Consider the following 19,950-nt stretch of genomic DNA (forward strand, 5'->3'; position numbering starts at 1 on the left):
GCAATGTGAGTGTGCTATAAGAGCAATTTTCTATTTCATTTTGTCATTTAGATTTTCTTGTATAACCTAATAACTTTTTAATTTTTATGCTGAAACTATATTATAAATATGTATTGATAAATTAAATATATGTACATAAAACAAGAAATTTACCATTTACTATTACATATAGGCCTATTTATACACAATTTGAAGTTTCAAAAAGTACTTCACTAAAACTGCTTTTTTTCTCACATAGTCTGTCTTGTCAAAAAATAGTTAACGTAGCTTTTAAATGCATATCTTAAAACACAAACTGTAATTAAAAGAGCAAAATATAATGTTTCAAAATTACTTTAATTTATCTAACATTTTAACAAATCTATAAATAGTGCTTTGCTCTCATACAAATCGTCATGCAACAATCCTCCACCAATAAGAGTGCGACACCCATTCATTACGCATGAGACTCCTTCTATACAATTCTATTTAACTATTACTTCTCGTTTGGAAGTGCTTTTGTTCAGATGTTTTGTGCTTTTTGTATGATTTGTATTTATAAAATTAATAGTTATATTTCCAAAGTGGATTTTTTTATTGAGCATTTATGTTTGCATTCCTGACACTTTTACTTTAAATTCATTTTCCAGTCTTGATTATTATTATTTATTTATTTTTTGTACATTTCTCTATCAAACATTTTTGTTTGTTTCATATTTTTAAATGAATTCTGCACTTAAATGTTATCACATCAAGTATCGTACCTTCTACAAGCACTTTCTTACAAGCTACAGTTGGGGATGACCCATTGTTGGATTTATCTGTGATTATTTGCTGAGAGATTGGTTGTTATGTGGGTCGACTATACATTTCCTAAATATCTCCCACTTCTTCCTGAACAAACCAAACCTGTTTGGGCCAGTAAAAATTTTGACAGTTTTTTCCACCTGTGTCATCCTGTTTCCCACCTGTGGAATTGGCTAGGCTTAATTCAGCATATGTAGACATGATTTTTCAGATATGTGATGTTTTATCCATTTTCCACAATTCTTGTTCTCTTTTGTTACATTGTTATTTTTCTCATTATTTTAAATTTTCACACTCCACAGATGTTAGGGCTCATGTTGAGTATTTTGCTTCACAATTGGTTTAAGCTGCCAGCATCTCTGCCTACCCATGGGCTTAAGATCAGTTTGTTTAGGCTTACCACTAAGCTGATTTTTCATTTCTAGACTCTCCACAGTTGGGGTCTATTTCACCTGTTGGAGGGCAATCCTTGATTTTCCTGTGTGTTTATCCTTCACTCCACCCTCATTAATTGGATTTGGCTTTTGATTCAGTTGCCTTATTCGTCTCTATCATCTTCCTCCCACATTTTATTCTTTTCATAAAATTTAACATCTTATCTTTTCTCTTGTGTCTCATTTTTGTCATCTGTTGGAGGAAATTATTCAGTCAGGTGTGTGGACTATTCCTAAAAACGTTTGGTCAGACATGGCTAGGACACTTGACTTACAATCTGAGGGTCGCAGGTTCAAATCTCCATTCCATCAAACATGCTTGCCTATTTAGGTGTGGGAGGATTATAATATGCCAGTCAATCCCACTATTCATTAGTAAAAGAGTAGCCCAAAGAATGGCTAGCACAGATAGCCCTTGTGTAGCTTTGTGTGAAACTTAAAGTAAATTTAATACATTTGTCTCTCGCTGGTTGCATAAGTTCACAGTGTATCCATCTCTGAGCTTTCAATTTCCACATGTAGCCATTTTTAAGACTTCAGTGCAACTTTGACGGATAATTTATTTGTTATTCTTCATTATTGTCCTTTCAGGGCCTTGTTTCCCCTTTTAATTATTATTCCTTTGGATCCTACTCTGTGGCAAGTGGTGCATGTCCAGGTATTTTTCAACCATTCTAATTCACACTGTCAAACCATGTCACTCTGCATATTTTAATTTCAAGGCCATAAAACAAATGCTGTTGAGATGGAGTGTTCCACAAGATTGTTTATATCTTAAGGGATAGTTACCCATCCCTACCATACTTTGTATTGAATAAATTAGTATGGTCTGCTTTTAAAAACAAGGTTTTGTGGTCACTCATTGCACTGTTTCTATAGTTGATATTTCTTCAGACTCTCCATCTCATTTAGCCTCCCCCCTTCTTCTGGTGGATTTAGAAAGTATTTACAAACTTACAGTTCCAACAAGCCACTGGGGTGATGGACCAGGGAAGCATTCTTCTGAATGTGATAATGAAAAACAAACAAAATGTAGAAATTATTAAAAACTGTTCATTTGAGAGTAGGGTGGTGGTATTCTGCTGGTGAAGATAATGTGATATTTTCCAATATGAAATATACAAATACAAGAGAGGATTGAGACATCAAAATTGCAGTTCACCCCTTTAGTTGGAACCATTATTCTATTTCAACATGAAAATCTGTTTCCAGTGGCCATATTTTAGACTTTGAATAGAACCAATCCCCATAAGTCCTCACATGTGTCTTATGGATGTCTGTATTCCTCTCTGCTATACTTCTTCAGTGTTGTAGGTCACATTGGAGATACTGTGAATTGTTACAGTTTTTTTCCTTCTGCTATCCCTCTATATTGTACTCTGAGAATGTTATTGCTCTGGGAATTGGTTCCAGCCAGTTTCACTTGTGAGAAAGTTGATTTTCTGTCAAAACTCAAAGTGGATAGTTATTAGAACTAAACTGAGGGAGTCACGTGTGGAACTAAGATGTGTCACACTCTTACTGGTGGAAAATTGTCACATGATAATTTGCATGAAAGATGTATTTAAATCAATCAGTTCCAGTGGAAGGGAGGTTTGTGGTGTGTGGAAAAAATTTGTTTTGCACATGGAAGACAGCACTGAATGAGAGTAGCTGTTTATGTCAGAGGAGGTAAGCACTTGTAAGTACATTTTCATTATAGGAAAATTATAACTTTTGTCATTTTGCTTAGTGTAAAAGTATATGTAATTCTTTAATTTTTTCATGAAATGAAGCCATGAATGAACCTCAAAATTTTAAACAAGTTATTTTTGTAACCAGATGATGGAGTTGATAGTGTAAGGAATTGTTTTAGATATGGAATGTTTCAAAATGATATATTGAGATAACTGTGATTATTATTAAATCCTTTTATTGGACCCCAATACACTTACTTACGTAATTGAAGCTCTTATATCTCTTAGAAATAAGTTTGGTCAGTGCATGATTAAATCACAAAAAGCAGTTAAATCTGTTATTTCACCACATTTGACACATTTGTGGTATTTTGTTGGAAGGTGAGTTCATGCCCAATATATTTTGTTCCTGAGAGTAATGTTGTAGGGATTCAGAAGTTACTATGTTGTCTGAAATGCAAATGACTGTTCATTCATTTTGTATTACATGCATGATGTTGTTACTTTTCTGTGGTAAAGTTGAATCGCAGAGATTAAAGTGTTTCGTGTTATTTATGATTCTTGTCTAGACATCAAAGAAAACATTTGATGTTTTACTTCTATGAAGAGCCAGAAGATAATCACAGTGATGTTTTACTTCTATGAAGAGCCAGAAGATAATCACAGTGATGTTTTAATTTAATTTAAGACTAAGAGTATGAAACAACTTTCCAACACATGACACAGATACTCATATACTAGGGTAAGACAGACCATTATTAATTAAGCAAGAATATGCACACTATATGTTGACTCTGGTTTACTGCAGTTTGAAGGTACTTATTGTGGAAGGTTGAATCAGATGTTTGTATTTACAACTGGATGTTGTCTTAGTGTACAAACAGTGAGGAAAAGACTTTTTTTAAAGTCTGATATGTATATTGGATTTTGAGTGAGGTACATTTCATTCACAGCAAGTCACAAAATAACTCATTTGCAAAAGGTAAGAATACATCCAGTGGACCAATTATATTTGGATGAGAATATTCTTTTTTGCCCATACACTGCTGGCCAAAATCTTAAGGCCAGTGAACAAGAAAAAATATGCATTTTGCATTGTTAGACTCAACCACTTATTTGAGTAGAGCTTTGAAAGATGAAAATAAGAAAAAGGAAAATAAAATAAAAAACTTTTTTAGTATTTGATAGGGAAAATGTGAACACTATGAAATTAGCCTATATACTAGCTGGTCAAAAGTTTAAGACCCTACTGATACGAAGCATTAATCAATAAACACGTAAAGAAATTTAGTCATTTGTGTTCAAGCATTAGCGTTGTCAACATCTCCCACTGACATCTCTTTTGTTACATTAGGTAAAAACATGGCAAAGGCTAAAACGTTGAGAGAGTTTGAATGTGGCAGAATTGTCTAGCTGCAAAAGCAAGGTGTCTCTCAATGTGCCATCACTAGTGAGATTGGGCGTAGTAAAACTGCTGTTGCAAATTTCTTAAAAGACCCTGAGGAATGCGGAATGAGAATTTCAAGTGGTCAACCAAAAACAATTTTGATGGTGCTGAGCAGGAGGATTCGACGGGTTATCTGGCAAGACACCAACTGATCGTTGAACCAGATAAAGGCCCTTAAGGAAGCAGAATGCAGCTCAAGAACAACAAGACAGTAACTACAAGAAGAAGGCTTAAAAAACTGTAAACATCTTCAAAGGCCACCCCTCCTTCCACACTGCAAAAAGGCTCAGTTAAAGTTTGCTGAGAAGCATCAAACATGGAACGTAGAAAAGTAAACGAAGATTTCGTTCTCTGATGAGAAAATATTTAATCTGGATGGTCCAGATGACTTCCAAACTTACTGACACGATAAGGATATCCCACCAGACACATTTTATACACGACACAGTGGAGGAGTTTCCCTCATGATCTGGGGTGCTTTCTCCTTCCATGGAACAATGGAGTTTCAGGTTATACAGAGGCATCAAACAGCAGCTGGCTACATTGGCATGTTGGAGAGAGCATCCTTATTGATTGAAGGCCCTCTCTTGTGTGGAATTGAATGGACCTTTCAGCAGGACAATGCTGCAACCCACAATGCCCACAGGACAAAGGATTTTTTCATGGCGAATAACGTGATTCTTTTGGACCAACCAGCATGTTCGCCCAAACTGAACCCCATTGAAAATGTTTTTGAGGTGGATGACAAGGGAAGTCTATAGAAATGGACGTCAATTCCAAACAGTGCATGATCTTTGTGAAGCCATCTTCACCACTTGGAATAACATTCCAGCCAGCCTTCTGCAAATGCTTATATCGACCATGCCAAAGCAAATGTTTGAAGTTATTTGCAATGGCAGCTGTGCAACTCACTACTGAGACCTCTTGTTTGGCATTTCCTACCCTGTTTAGGACTTCTTTTTTGTATGGTCTTAAACTTTTGACAAGGTTGTATTTAGGTTAATTTCATAGTGTTCACATTTTCCCTAGTAAATGCTAAAAAGTCTTTTATTTTTATTTTCCCTTTTGTTATTGTCATCTTTCGAAGCTCTACTCAAATAAGTGTTTAAGTCTAACAATGCAAAATGCATATTTTTTCATTATGTTCATTGGCCTTAAGATTTTGGCCAGCAGTGTATATTGAAGTTCATCTTGCAATTAGATAGCTGACATATATTTATTTGGAGATGACCTGAAACCAGATTCGTCTCCATTTTACTGTAAAAAACTGATCCTCATGTTGGTGGTGAGAATATGGCATGACCAAGATTAAGCCATGGAGAATGTACTGACTTCTACGTCCTTTGGAGTGTTGCTATTAATGCTGTGCATTATAAGGACTACATCCTACGATTCTTTGTGCTGTTGAATGCTACATTATATCCTGACTTTGGCTTTATGGTTTATACCATCTGCACTTGCTATACTAACTTAATCAACACACTGTTTGAAGAAGAGGAGGATTGGCTAATTTGTATTGTCTGAACACTTAATGGACTTCAGTTTTGTTGAGCATATTTAGAATATTCTTGATAAATACATTATATCCTGTCAAGCAAGTCTAGACATTCCTTAAAATGGATTTTTCAGAGGAATGGCCATGAATACCTCAGAAACTTGTGAACAATTTGCCTTAAGCATATGACATAAGTGATAGTCAACCTCTACTGTATCTATGAGAATATTTTGCACTGAAGTGTTATGACTTGTAAATATTAAAAATAAGCTCTACCAAATGTTTATTTATAAGCATTTCCATTCATATGATGCACCATTAGCTTCCAGATTTGCATAAAAATAAACCAAAGAAAATGACTGGCATTATAATATTGATTAGCTAAATGTTTTGTAAATTAAAATTATCTTTTAATTGTTTAATTCAGTATAAATCAATCTGCAAAGTGAAAATTATTATATTTATATATAATGATTGACCAAATTAATCATTTTTATTGAAAATATTTGTACAAACTGTTAATTTTTAAAAATGTACATACATTTGTTAGATAATTTTAATTGATAAATCTTCTGATAAAAGTATTGCTTTTCAGGGCAAAGATTTTTAGAATATAATTTTTGTTATAATGAATTATCTGTTGTGTTGGAGATGCAGCTGTAGAAGAATGTTTTTAAAGAAAGAGAAACTTCACTTGTAATATGTATATCAGTAATATTTTTTTTATTTTTTGTAATGGAAAATACTACCAACTCTCACTGCTCAAGTACAAACAACTAATATTGCTATAAAAGGAAAAATAGATTTGGTAGACAACACACAAGGTATTCAGATGCCATTCAGCTCACGACTATGATTTGTGTTGATACTAAGTAATATTGTTGTTACAAAAAGCACGTTAAAACATTTTACTAATTGAAATTATTGCAAAATTCAGGTTCTGTGATTTCTTGTAACTGAGAAATGTTGATAGATTCATAGATATCTTGTTTTATTTTGTTTTTTGAGATAATTCTATAGACGTGTAACTATTACATGGTTTAATTTTGCAAAGTTTCTCCTCCAGGAGAAAAAAATGAGAGCTTGAAAATATAAGTTGGTATTTGAAAAAAGTTCCATTTAATTTTGTTCATTACACATGCTGTAAGATATGCTTTAGATTCCTTGCAAGTTAAATACATTTACGTATAAATTACCACTGGATTTTAATGTGGTTTATATGTTGAGATTATAGAATGATTTTTTTTTAGTTTCTACAGTGCTTATTTTTCTGTAACATTAAATAAGTCATAGTTTATCTGCCATGGATTGTTAAAAATTAAAATCATTGTTCCAAAGGCTACTCGTTTTCATTATTTAAACTATGTAAAATGTAATTTTTAGTGAAACAAAAATTAACCTGTGTAGGTTTTCTACATGTAACTTATAAAAAATTTTAAGGTTTGCTGAATGTAATGTTTTAATATGTGTTAATGAATTTCATTCTTCACTTTATATGTAGTTATTTATTGTATCCATTTGTCCTGTGTTTCTCTCATAGGTGTATTTTTTCTTGATTCATAGTAATAAATGTATACAGAAATGCTATTAATTTTTAATAGAAATGTTGAAATTTATGACATCTGACATCCATTTCTAATAAAAAATTGTAAATACCTTTGTGTTTTTCAAACTAAGTGTAGGTATATCACATCATAATGCAGATTTGGATCTTTGATTTTTGATTCTTATTTTTATATACACACATATATAAATTTGTTTTTCATTATTAAGTGATAGAACTATGTGTACTGCATTATATACTCTAAATAGAAATTCTAATCTGTCATTAATTATACTTACTTGAGTAATTTAAATAATGTAAGCAGAAAAACTATGCGAGAGGATCAGGACTCTGTGAAATATAAAGTGTCAAAATATTGATGTTTGTTTATGAGTTTTTATCCAGAAAACATGACCCAAAGTAAATGTTAACATGATTAAATTTTTTCAGATGAATTTGAAGAAATTGTGGGTTACACTACACTGCATGAGAAGATTCCATTTGACTTCAAAGGTGAATTTATGAGATTGCATTTTGGTGACAATCGAAAGCGTACTGTTTCCTATACAGAGTTTTCTCAAGTTCTTCATGTAAGTTTGATTTATTTAGGCTGAATTTCTCTTCATATCACAATGTCTGTAAGCATATCACTATTAATATGAAGTATTATTTAAAAAAGACAAACTTGCATTATATATATACTGTCATGTCTTCAGTGTTTTATGTGTATTTGCTAAAGGAAAGCATCACAATCATAAGCTTACTTTAAACATTATCTAGATCACTTTGGCTCATTTGTTTGCTATTACTAATTATTATTGTTTTTAAGGGAATAATTCTTGTTATTTCTATCATCATTTGTGTTGAGCTTTCATAAATCTGAAAATGTGACCTGAAATATGCTTTAATGCTCTTAAGGATGGATTGCACTCATCATTTTACCATTTGTGATTTAGCTAGTAAATAATAAAGGACATGATCATTATCTTTGTTCCTTCAAATTTATCAGGTTTTTATAGGGGCAAATTATTTAAAGTAATTGCCTGTGAGTTTGTTCCAATAAATTTTCAGCACACAATCCATTTCTTTAAAGCAAGGTCTTTCAATTAATTTAAAACACCCTTTGATAAGACAAGTTATTGTCCTCCACTATATTATTACAGTATAGTTAGTGATGAGTTCACTTACTTTACCCTGTGGGTTATCATAGTTGCATGTAGAGCTTTAAATATCTCTATTGTGAATTAAAAGTCTTCATAGGCCGGTTCAGTTACTTTAAAACCTATTTGACAATACAGATTATTCTTCTTTACTCTGTTTATTACAATACAGTCTGTGATTATAACCTTTTAAAAGCCCCACTATACATTCTTTATGGATAAACTTACAAACACAAGCTATATCTATCACCAAGTTTATCTTACTTTCAGTAACTTAACTTGAACTCTGTATTTATAATATATGACAGAAAAATCTAGAAATATTTAGCCATCTAGTAATAACATTGTTCACATAATGAGAAAAACTTAGAAGTTTCAAGTAAAATGTATGACTCTCATAAAGTTATGTAATGAAACTTGTCTTAACTATTGCTTCTAAAATAATTTAACTTTTAACACTCTTATTATAAAAATTAAATAGTTGTTAATTATTAAAATACTAAATAAATTAAATAATAGCTGTTAAACTTAACAGTCTTGTATATCCAATTAATTTTATATACATGTATCAGGTTACCATTGCTTCTGATTTTCAGATAAAAAACTTAATGTTTTGAAATGTATATTTTACTGGTTTTTAAGTAATATACAAAGTAAATAAAGTAATATGAATGTTTTTACAATTTTCAAAATTTACTTTTAATACAAATATATATTTTGTTAGTGTTTATGTATATGGATAATAACTTATTGTATTTGCATGAAAATTATGCTGAAGAAAGACATTCCCATTTCTCACTTTTCAAGCAGTTTTTTCTGTTTAAATATGATTATTTAATTGAGAAACTGCTACTACCTCTAGAATGTTTAACATTTGAAAGGCCAAGGGGCCATTCAAATGACAAAAATAATTTCTGTAACTACTTTTTTTATTGTCTCTTAACTCTTAGTCAAAAGTGTAAAGATGGGATAAATATGATCAAATATTAATTCTTGAAAATGTCATATATATGTCTGAGGTGAAATATTATATTTTCTGCATATTATAACATTGAAAAATTTTTGATACAAGAGATTTCCATGTTTTGAAATAGGTATGAATATTATGTTCAAGTATTATGTTGTAGAGTTAGTATCAGTTAGTTCTAGGTTCAAAGTTTGTTGTTTCTAATATTGGAGCCAAGACCACCACTATCTCTGCCTGTTATGCACACAAAGAGACTGTTGCTTCTTAATAGGAAAATAACTGTTCATGAACATCCTCTCTCACATTCATTAATCAACTTCATTCTGTGGACTTATTAAATCCAGTATTCCAAAGTTCTGGTGTTTGTTCCCCACATAACCTGATTGAATTAATGGTTATTTTACTCTGATATCAATGAAAGTTGTTTTATACAGCTGTGTATTTCTTACAGATGCTTTGTGACTTAAAATTTTAGCATATGAATGTTTAAAATGAAGTTGAGTTGAAATTTGCATTTTTCTGGCTGATTAGTTATGTTGCAATATTTTTGCTCTTTTATCATTGTGACATTTTCTCCTTGTAGCATACCAAAATTATTTGTCACTGATTAAATGTTCCTCATTTCATATCGTTTAAAGCCATTGGCTCTTTAAACTCAGAGTTACTTCCAACAAGAAATGTAAAGATGTACTGTTTCATGTAATTTTTGTGTAAAAATACACTGAACTGTGTGAATGTCATGTGATTTTTGTATATTGAAACTTGTAGAATGAAAATAACACTAAGATTTTATTTCCACACCTTCCATACCTTGAAAATGCTGAAATATAAAATTATATTTATTTGTAAAAAATTTTCTATTGCAATGATCTGGTTCTTAATACTCTGGTTGTCAGTTGAAAAAATTGGTTTTGCCCTATTCAGATTTTATTTAAGAATTTATAACTGATTGTTAGGACACGAGTTCAGTCAAAGCATTATAACTGCACATGTTCATTATATAATAACACATATATCTACCAGCACGCAAGGCAGCAAGAAACAACACATTTATAATGATTAAGTTAAAATACAAATTTCATTTTATTTTCTTGTATCAAAGGTTGTACACAATTCGTTGGTTTGCATGTCATACTGTGAATCTGAGATTACATAGTGTATACCTCATTACTGTAAAACATAATATGACTCTTCACACTTTGAGGCCATGGGTATATTATAAGAGTGATGGTCAAATTCCACTATTTAGTTTGATAAGAGTACCACAGAAATTGATGGTGGATGGTGTTCACTAGTTAGCTTTCCTCATTTCCATCTTTTCAAAATTAAAGGTAGTTAATGCAGGTAGTTCCAAGTGGTATGGTGTAAAATTCAACAAACAAACAATCTTTCAGAATCAGGTTGGTTTGTATTAAGAAAAAATTTGATATTTAACAAAATATCAGAAATTAGATTTGATTGATTTTTGTATTTTATATTGAAGAAAGACCCTGTACACAACATTGGATCTAGTTTGAGAAACCATTATCAAAAATTACCCAAATGGTCCATTGAAATAGAAATACATTCCTGTGGTAAACAAGAAGTTAACAATGTTTTCAACAGTTTAGATGTGAATTGTATATCCAAGCAATGATGTGAGCTCCCTGAGTCTGTTAGGTTTTATATATGATCTAAACAGAAGGACATATACAAATAAAATTTTCTCAACTTTTCTTTGCTTTTTTTGGTCTGTGTCATAAAATAACTTGTTTAGAGCATAAAAAATAAGTGCATGAATTTATCATGTTTAGTAAGAGTTTAGGCTTATCCTACATATTTACTGTCAAGTGTAGTAGACTTCATTGTTGTTGGTTTTTTAACTCTTTCCTTTAAATCTTATAATCCAAAACAGGTATCAACTATTTCACTTCTGTATACCTCTTTTAAGAGAAAAAACTGGGGCACATATTTTCTGAGATATTATTAAAAAATCAGATAATTCTGAAAATTACTGAAGAATATGGTTGATTAGAAAAAAAAATGTTTCAGTTCAGTGTCATGTTTTATTAATTCTTTTAAAATGTGACTGTTGAAGAACAATGCATCAACTTTAATATTAAAAGCATCACCCATTTTATTCATATCAATGAAGCTTATTTAGTGGCAGTTCCACAATGGACACAATCAGGATTTTGCCTGTTTAGCAAAGTATATAATATAACATGGGAAAGTATGTGTCAAACGTATGAACACAGTGTCAGTTGTATAATACACTAAGAATACTCTTAATACAAAGAACAGAATTACCGTGATGCTGCAACTGAAAATCTTCACTATTTTAAAATAATGCAGGTGTCTGTAGCATCATGTATTTCAACAGGTTTGTAAATGTTTTTCATTCAAGTTAAAATATAATGGAAAATTACTTTGTGTGTCATGTTTTGAAATGCACCATTATACAAGAGCAAATGCAATTTGGCAGTGCATGTGGAAATTCATAAACTTTTCAAATGTCATAGTTTAAAATGTTTGTTTTTCTACATTAGCAAATACTTTTGCCATTTTATGGTATTTTCACTTATTTGTAAGTGTGTTTTGCCAGTGGTGATGTGATGAATAATTATTGGCTACTCTTGGTGTAAATTTGTGTTCTATGATAATGTACACCTTGGTAATTAACCGTTTCTTGTATACTGGGGTTATCATAAAAGAGTAATATATTATTTGTCTTTTTTGTTGTTGATGTTGATCTTTTCAAGTTGCACTTTAAACTTAAAATAATTGTGTGGATTCTGGGATTTACTATTCTGAAAATAAGAATATAGTCAAACTATTCTTGTGAGCTCTATTTTCAGTGTTACAGTTTTTTGTTAGAAGGAGCTGTTTGTTGTAATGATGATTTAATGATACTAAGCAACTTTGAAAGATATGTAGAAAAGGGATTGCATATAAATACTTGATAACCAGTCAGTTACCAAGCTAGCAGTGAATCAGTTTTGCTTTCAGTTGATAGAGACCAATGAATTATTTGGTTCATTTTTAGTAATTATGTAATATATTTAGTTACTCAATCAGTCTGCAGTGAAATTATAAAGTAAGTTTATTTTTATATTAGTTGTAGTTTAATTAGTGGAATGTTTCCATTTGAATATCATTTGTAAACATATGGAAGTTACAATGTACAACATAAACCTCTTGTAGAAATATTAAGAAAGAAAGAAATTAATTTGTTATTACATTGATTGAACCATGATATTTAAAAAAAATCTTCTCAACAAATGAACAATTCCTACTGCTTAAATATTTTGAAAGTCAGACTGACGTATTCATTCTGTTTAATACTGTGAGACATTTAGTAGTATATAACATGACTGTATGTGGGATAACATCACTAGTTGGAGTTAACTCTTTTACTGCAGCTGCTGTAAATGTGCAGAATTTTTACAAGCTGTATGACACATATTCAACTACCAGAACCAGACCATATCCTATGTGGCAAATTAGCAGTCATTGAGTTAAAATTTTTCAAAAACATATTCAAGACCTGTTTCTTTTTCATAATTCCTGCTGACAGTTAAAAAGTTGTTTTTTATACATCTGTGAAATCTTAACATTAAAGTAGCATAAACTAAATTTTTCCAATATCTCTCATGGAAGTTGCACCAATGTAACAACTAATATGTGTTTTTAATGACGTTTAAAGGATTTTCACGAGGAACATGCTGTCCAAGCTTTCAGACGCTATGACAAGAAGAAGATTGGTGCCATTACTCCACTAGACTTCAATGATATAATGATATCTGTAAAAAGCCACTTGTTAACAGAAAATGTGAAACAGAATTTAGTTACTGTAAGTATTTTTGTTTAATTATTTATAATATTAGTAGAAAAACTTAAGAAAGAAACTATAATACCTGAAAACCAATGTAATGACTGATTCTTGAGTTGGATCAACTTGGTGTTTTAAATATTATACCAATTTAGTATTTACATTAAAATGAAGTTTTAAAAAAACATGCATGTTATGAAATTTAGTTCTATTAACAACTGGATGTAAATATTGATAAACTGGCACTTGTATGAATGCTACAATTTGAACAAACATTGGGAACCTTGGAGTTAAACAAATGGACCAGAATAAGAATTATAAAATAGAATAATAATGAACTTGGAAAAACTGTTAACTGTTTTACAAATCTAAGAAGAAGTATTTTCGTTTAAATGTTGTTAAATTCACATTCAAGTGATTTGCTCAGGCCCAGCTATAACTTTTATTTTATGCTACCCTCGTCTGTTTTATGGTAATGGGGAGGAATCTAACGTGTTCAAGAGAACTTTATTTCTAAATTAATTTAGTTTTAGTTGCGTTATTCTATATGATATTCAGACAACAGTTTTTTTCTTTTCACTACCTTATATTTAAAAGAGCTAACCTCAGAAAACAGGTTGGCTTAGATGGCTCATTTGTTTGGAAACTATTAAATGTTTTATTTTTTCATTGTATATCATATCAATTCAACAAATCAGTGATTTATATTCTATTCAAATAACGTTTAGACTGAGCTTACACTTGACTTGAAAGATCAGATTGTAGTTGAATTGAAAAAAATACTTTATACTATGAGAAATGAAGGAATTAATGGAAATTTTATCATTTGAAAAATTTATGAAATAACTCTTAATACACTAGCAAAGTAATATTTTTGATATTAAAAAAATATTGTAATAATATTAAGAACAACTGACAACGAAACATTTTTAATTTTATTAAGACCACAGTCAGAAATTGATATATATATATATACAAGTTTTTGTTGCTTCAATAAGTACAGATACTTTTATCTCAATTTTAACTTGGTAAAGTTTTAATACATTGATATAGTGATTGTTAATTATTTTAATTGATATGGATAACCATGCTATAGATGTTTGTTGCAACCATGTTGGTAAACACTTTTCTGAAGTTCAAAATGATATCAAGAAACTGAGTTACTGGTGGTCTTAAAATGTTAACTGTATTTATTGTACATATTTTTGATAGTGTAATGTATTTTTTATCGTGCTCTATATAGCTTTATGTGTACAGGTTATTTGCAGTTAAATAATGAACAAATACAATATATCTATATATATGTGTGTTTGTGTATGGATTTGTTTTTCCGTATGCAGTTAAATTACATAGCTCACCAATATTTTTAATTTAGCTGTTATGTTTCTGTTTCTGAAATACATCCATGTGTGTTAATAATTAAGAGTTTCTTTCAGTTGTTCTTTGTTATTTTGTTTTGATAGTGTTTAATTCAGACTTTACAAAGGATGCATGTAACTTCTGTAGAGTATGTTCTTGTATATATTATAATTACAATAGTCCTTTCTAAACTGTTGTGTCCTATAGGTTACTGAAGGACACATGGTTACATTCCCATATTTCATGGCATTCAACTGTCTTTTAAACAATATGGAACTGGTGAAAAGAATCTATCTTAATTTTACAAATGGAAATATGAATCAGGAAGTAACCAAAGGTTGGTTCTCTATTAATCAATTGAAATCTCATTAAATTTTACACATAAAAAGTTAAATTGCTAAAATATTTTTAAATTTACAAATTGGTTTCAGAACTGATATATTGCCATTTGCAAATGGTTATTTTAAGTCTTCTTTAATCAGGCTAAAATTGTTCTTATATTATAATTGTTATAAATTCTACCATAATCATATACTCTAAACCTAACCAATGAGAACTTGAATATTTTCACACTAATTTGTAAGAAAATTAAAAACGAAAAAATATTGAAAAAATTAATTCAAAATTAAATTAAACAATAGTGACTGGAAAAAAATTAATATATAATTAAGAAAATTTGCATAAATCAATTTACTCTACCTTAGCTCAGTAAGAAATATGATTCACAAGTAACCAGAAGTATTTATTAATTAGTGAATATAAAAATTTGAAATGTTTCACTTGATGTGCAATGCACTTATTGTCAATAAACAAACTTATTTTGATACTTTTCACCTGTTGAAAGAAAACATGATTCTTATGTAAATATAAAAGAAATTGAAGATAAGAGAGAAATGTACTGTTTTTGTATTTTTTATAGAAAAATTCAAACTAGTACATGTTTATATTTTATTTAGAGGAATTTCTCTATGCTGCCCAGCAGATATCTGCATTGACTCCAATGGAAGTAGATATTCTTTTTCAGTTGGCAGGATTTATTCACCAACAAACTGGGTATGTCTTATAATAAAAACAGAATGTTTTTCTTAAATTATTCTAAGTTATTTTATAAATTTAGTGATTTTTTTTAGTCGGTTTCCTCAGCTGTATGTGTACATCTATGCAGAATTAATGAAGGTTAATTAATATAAATCAGAAAAAAAATTGTTTCTTTATATTCTTTTATAGAAGTCCTGAAGTTAATTTTTATAAAACATTCAAAACTCACTTTGAGCTGTAACAATTTATAATCATCAAAGCTGGTATTACTAGTCCTATAGACTTGTTTGTAGCATATATCTATTAACTTCTACATTCAGTTAGTCAAATATATTCTACATGCATTTATACATGATTACAAATTGTTCAATCAATTTTCCATCCTTAAAAAAAAGACTACTGAATTTTTAAGAATCATATTATTCACAATGTTAGCTTGAATTCTAATAACAGTTGTCCAAGAGTTGTATACTTTTCAGACTTCAAATCTTAATATTTGAATAGATTACTTAATATTTTAAAGAGCACTGTTATGATCTTTAAAAAAAATTCATTTATTGTTTTCAACATGTTGAATTTTATGAACTCAAGATTTATTTATGTAACATTAATGTTTTTATATTGTGAGTATTTTATTGAAGTTCTTTCTGTATTGTGAGACTAATTATAATTTTGTTATGTTTTTAAATTATTCTAATACTTTCCAAAACAATCTCAAGCTACATGTGACAGACAAAAAGGGCATACTTTTCTTGTAAAGGTTGAATTAATATACCATTCTGTCATCACTAGTCTGAATTCTTTGTTGTTCTTTTTAGCTTTCTCAGATCTGTCTGTACATAAATGTTTATACTGATTTTGTCTTGCTATAAGCTTTAAGCTCTTTAAATAAAGCTGAGAATATAACTATTATGTTACATGTATAGATTATTAAATTTACAAAATTAAGTGCACATGAGGTTACTTGTGTCTAATGTGATATGTTTTCAATGATCCTTTATAGGAGGGTAATATATCATGACTTAGAAAAAATTGCTCCACAGCGTTATGCCAAAATTTTATTTAGACCGTTTGGAGAGGTTAAAGCTGTTGAAGTAAGTATTTTTTCTCTGTTCATTAAGAATATCACTACATTTTAAATCCCTTCTAAAAACATTTCTAATCATCATATAGAAAAGAGCTAATAGCTGTTCTGTAAGACTATCACAAGTCCTTAGTTATTTTGGATCAGTAGCATTTCTGAAGTTAATGCCTAGCCATTCTCTTGGATATATCATTTCTTTAGTTATTACATAACTATTTTATGTACACCCTTGAATCTTTTTTTTATTTAATGTTTACCCATTGTGTGTGTGTATATAAGAAATGTGTAAATTCTATAGAAATGTCAAAGCCTTTTTACAGTTAATCTTTAGTCATTCAATAGAAATGCTATAGCCATTCAATAGTCAGTCACAAGTCATTCACCAGCAATGCTACATTTCTTCAGTAGTAATTTGCACTTATTGAATGAAAATGGTACAATCCTTTGATAGTAAATGTATAGCTATTCCATAGAAACTCCATACCTCTTCCTTAAGTATTCTATATACACTGTATATACAAACTTTATCTTTTGTTTTTGGTCCAGTACTTACCTCTCTTCACAAGATTAGCTGTTCTCTTCAGTGTTTCCTTTTACTTTTGAACTGTTTCTTTATTTGTGCCACAATACTTGCATTACCACCTTGTTGGAATTAGTATACTCCAGTGTGAGTGTGATGCAACGTCTGTCAACCAATAGTAACATAACATGCTCACATGACACATGTGACTCTCGACACTCTACTTAACCTTTACTTCTTGTTGTACAACATCCAAGTTTGGATGTATTTTTTTATTTGTGTATTATTGGTTGTTTTACTTTGTTTTCATCATGAAGTGGTTCATTTTAAACTTCATTTGATTTATTGAACCAAATTCTTTTTTCTTATTTATCAATTAATTCACGTCACTTTATTTCTGCACTTGAGTTTTTTGAAACTTTTCTGTGCAGTAACTTCTCCAGTTAACCTTATGAATTCAGGGCTTACAAACAGAGACTAGCATTTTTTATGGATGTAAGTTATTATAATTATTATCTCAGATATGCCTCCAATTTTTTATAGTATGTACATTACACATTATGATTTCAAATAGCCAGAAGTTTAATTTTAATTTAGTAGTTAATTGAATTTTTGATATGTATCAGATTTATAATATTTTACAATAAGATTGATACACACAAGTTCCTTTACAACACAAATATATTTTAATATACAAACAACAATACAATTACTAGTAACAATCATTACAAATATTGGTTTATATACAAGGGTTTTACAAACTTATAAACTATACTTCTTCTTCTATCTGATCTAAAACTGAATATTTTATCAATTATCCAGGTCTGTGGTGAGCAGATTAATTTTAAGTTTATATTGTTATACTCCCCTTAAGCTAGGTAGCTGTCTACTTTTTTTGGCTGGCCTCACATCACTTACAAGCTGAATTTTTACCTATGAAGACATTTAATGTTCTCGTGCAAATACTAACATCTGAAGTTAATTCACTGAAGTTTGCAATTTTTGAAATCTATAAACATTCCTGGTGAAATGTCTGTAGTTTCTGCTAAGTATGTATTTATCACAATTATAGCTTTTGAGGCTTATAGTACACTGACTGTAGCAACCAAAAAATATATTCTGTCAGTTTATATACTTTAAGACAAGATTCTCAAATGTTCAACAACATTCTAAGACATGCTGGTGTTTTCATAAACCATATGTTGTTGATATTTGCTTTTGAGAATCTTCTACAAATTTAGAGGCCAGGTAAGACTTGTGCGATACAAACCCAACAATATACGTCACTTGCATCAAATGAAAACAAATATAGGTATTAACAAATAAATGTGTAACAGTAACTCCTTTAGATGGGACACAGGTGTGGATAACCTGATGACAAATTGATCTGTTGTCTTGTATAGGGATGTAAAATGTTACAGGGACCTTCCTTTCTCCTCAGACTTTACCATGGTTTCTTCTGAAGCTGCTGAGAACTTTGTTTTTTCTGCCTCTAGAGTTTACCAGTTGTTCCTGTTCACAACCTGGGGATTCTCCTAGCCCTAATTTGTACTTGGATTTTTTTTTCATCTCATCCTCCATTATTACAAATAATATTTTTCTCTCTACCCTGATATTTGGATTATTGCTGTTCCATTAGCCTCACAATTTCAGGAGGAGATTAACTTCTTGTACTCCTGAGGACTTCTGATTAGTTCACCCTTTCTTACCATTAGGTCAAATATACATTTTTTGATCAACAGTTGCTTGGTTTCTTCTTACCTTTTTTAAAGCAAATCCCAAATCAACTGTTAAGTCTTACTCAAACCCTTTTCTGGTATCTTTCTTCCTTACATCAACTCTTGGAGGAATTCTACAGATACCCTGAAAGGCTTTTTTAGTAATACTCCTTTTTTTCTCTCCTGCATTTTAGCCTGTAATTTGTTCTCAACTCCAGCCTTATGTATGTGTTATGTTTTTTTTTTGGGACCTTCTAGGTAGGGACTCAGTTTTGACTCAGGCCATTTTACCTCTTATTTATCCCATAGTTTTTACATCCTTCTCCTTTTTTGAGGCTTCATGTCTTTAATAGTGACAACATCAAGTCACGAGTAATGTCAGGTTGCTAAGTCTACCCTTACAACTTTTGGATCTTCTATATGTGGTCCATGCTTAATACATCCATTTCTTTGTGTAGCAGGTGGTTTCACTCTAGTGTAGATCATCTTTCACGGAGTGGTCATTCGATTTGCTTATTTTCAGGGACCTGTGCCTTTGATGGAGTTCGAGCCAACTTAATGCATTTGCTATGGGCCTCCATACACGGTTGCATAATTACCATAGAGATGGAGTGTTCCACCAGATCACTGGAAGAATATTTATCTTGCAGTGGTTGCTTTGTAAGTTTGTCCATTCCAGACTGTACCACCCTTGGACTGCCTGGATAAAGCAGAAATAGATAGCTGCCCATCTTTATCATGCCTTAAGTGTGAATAAGCCAATATAGCTTGCTTTTCAAAATAAGGTATTGTGGTCACCTATTGCACTGTCTCCAGTGATGATGGTCCTCTGGACTCTCTAACATTTTCACTCCCTTTTCCAACTGGAGTATAGAAGTTCTTACTACTTTCCACTTTCAAGCTGCTTGGGTG

At 30.6% G+C, this 19,950-nt stretch overlaps 1 protein-coding gene across 1 annotated transcript in view; it reads left to right on the forward strand.

Moving 5' to 3' along the window:
• The window catches only part of LOC143232078 (electrogenic aspartate/glutamate antiporter Aralar, mitochondrial-like), a 65,546-nt gene that overhangs the window by 17,022 nt on the left and 28,574 nt on the right, over window positions 1–19,950 (forward strand). Inside the window, exons 5-9 of the mRNA XM_076467137.1 lie at window positions 7,832–7,971; window positions 13,194–13,340; window positions 14,886–15,015; window positions 15,635–15,731; window positions 16,720–16,810. Coding sequence (XP_076323252.1) covers window positions 7,832–7,971; window positions 13,194–13,340; window positions 14,886–15,015; window positions 15,635–15,731; window positions 16,720–16,810 — 605 coding nt within the window. The remainder of the gene's footprint in view (window positions 1–7,831; window positions 7,972–13,193; window positions 13,341–14,885; window positions 15,016–15,634; window positions 15,732–16,719; window positions 16,811–19,950) is intronic.

Source organism: Tachypleus tridentatus, chromosome 11 (assembly GCF_004210375.1).
Source record: "Tachypleus tridentatus isolate NWPU-2018 chromosome 11, ASM421037v1, whole genome shotgun sequence".
Taxonomy (NCBI): domain Eukaryota; kingdom Metazoa; phylum Arthropoda; class Merostomata; order Xiphosura; family Limulidae; genus Tachypleus; species Tachypleus tridentatus.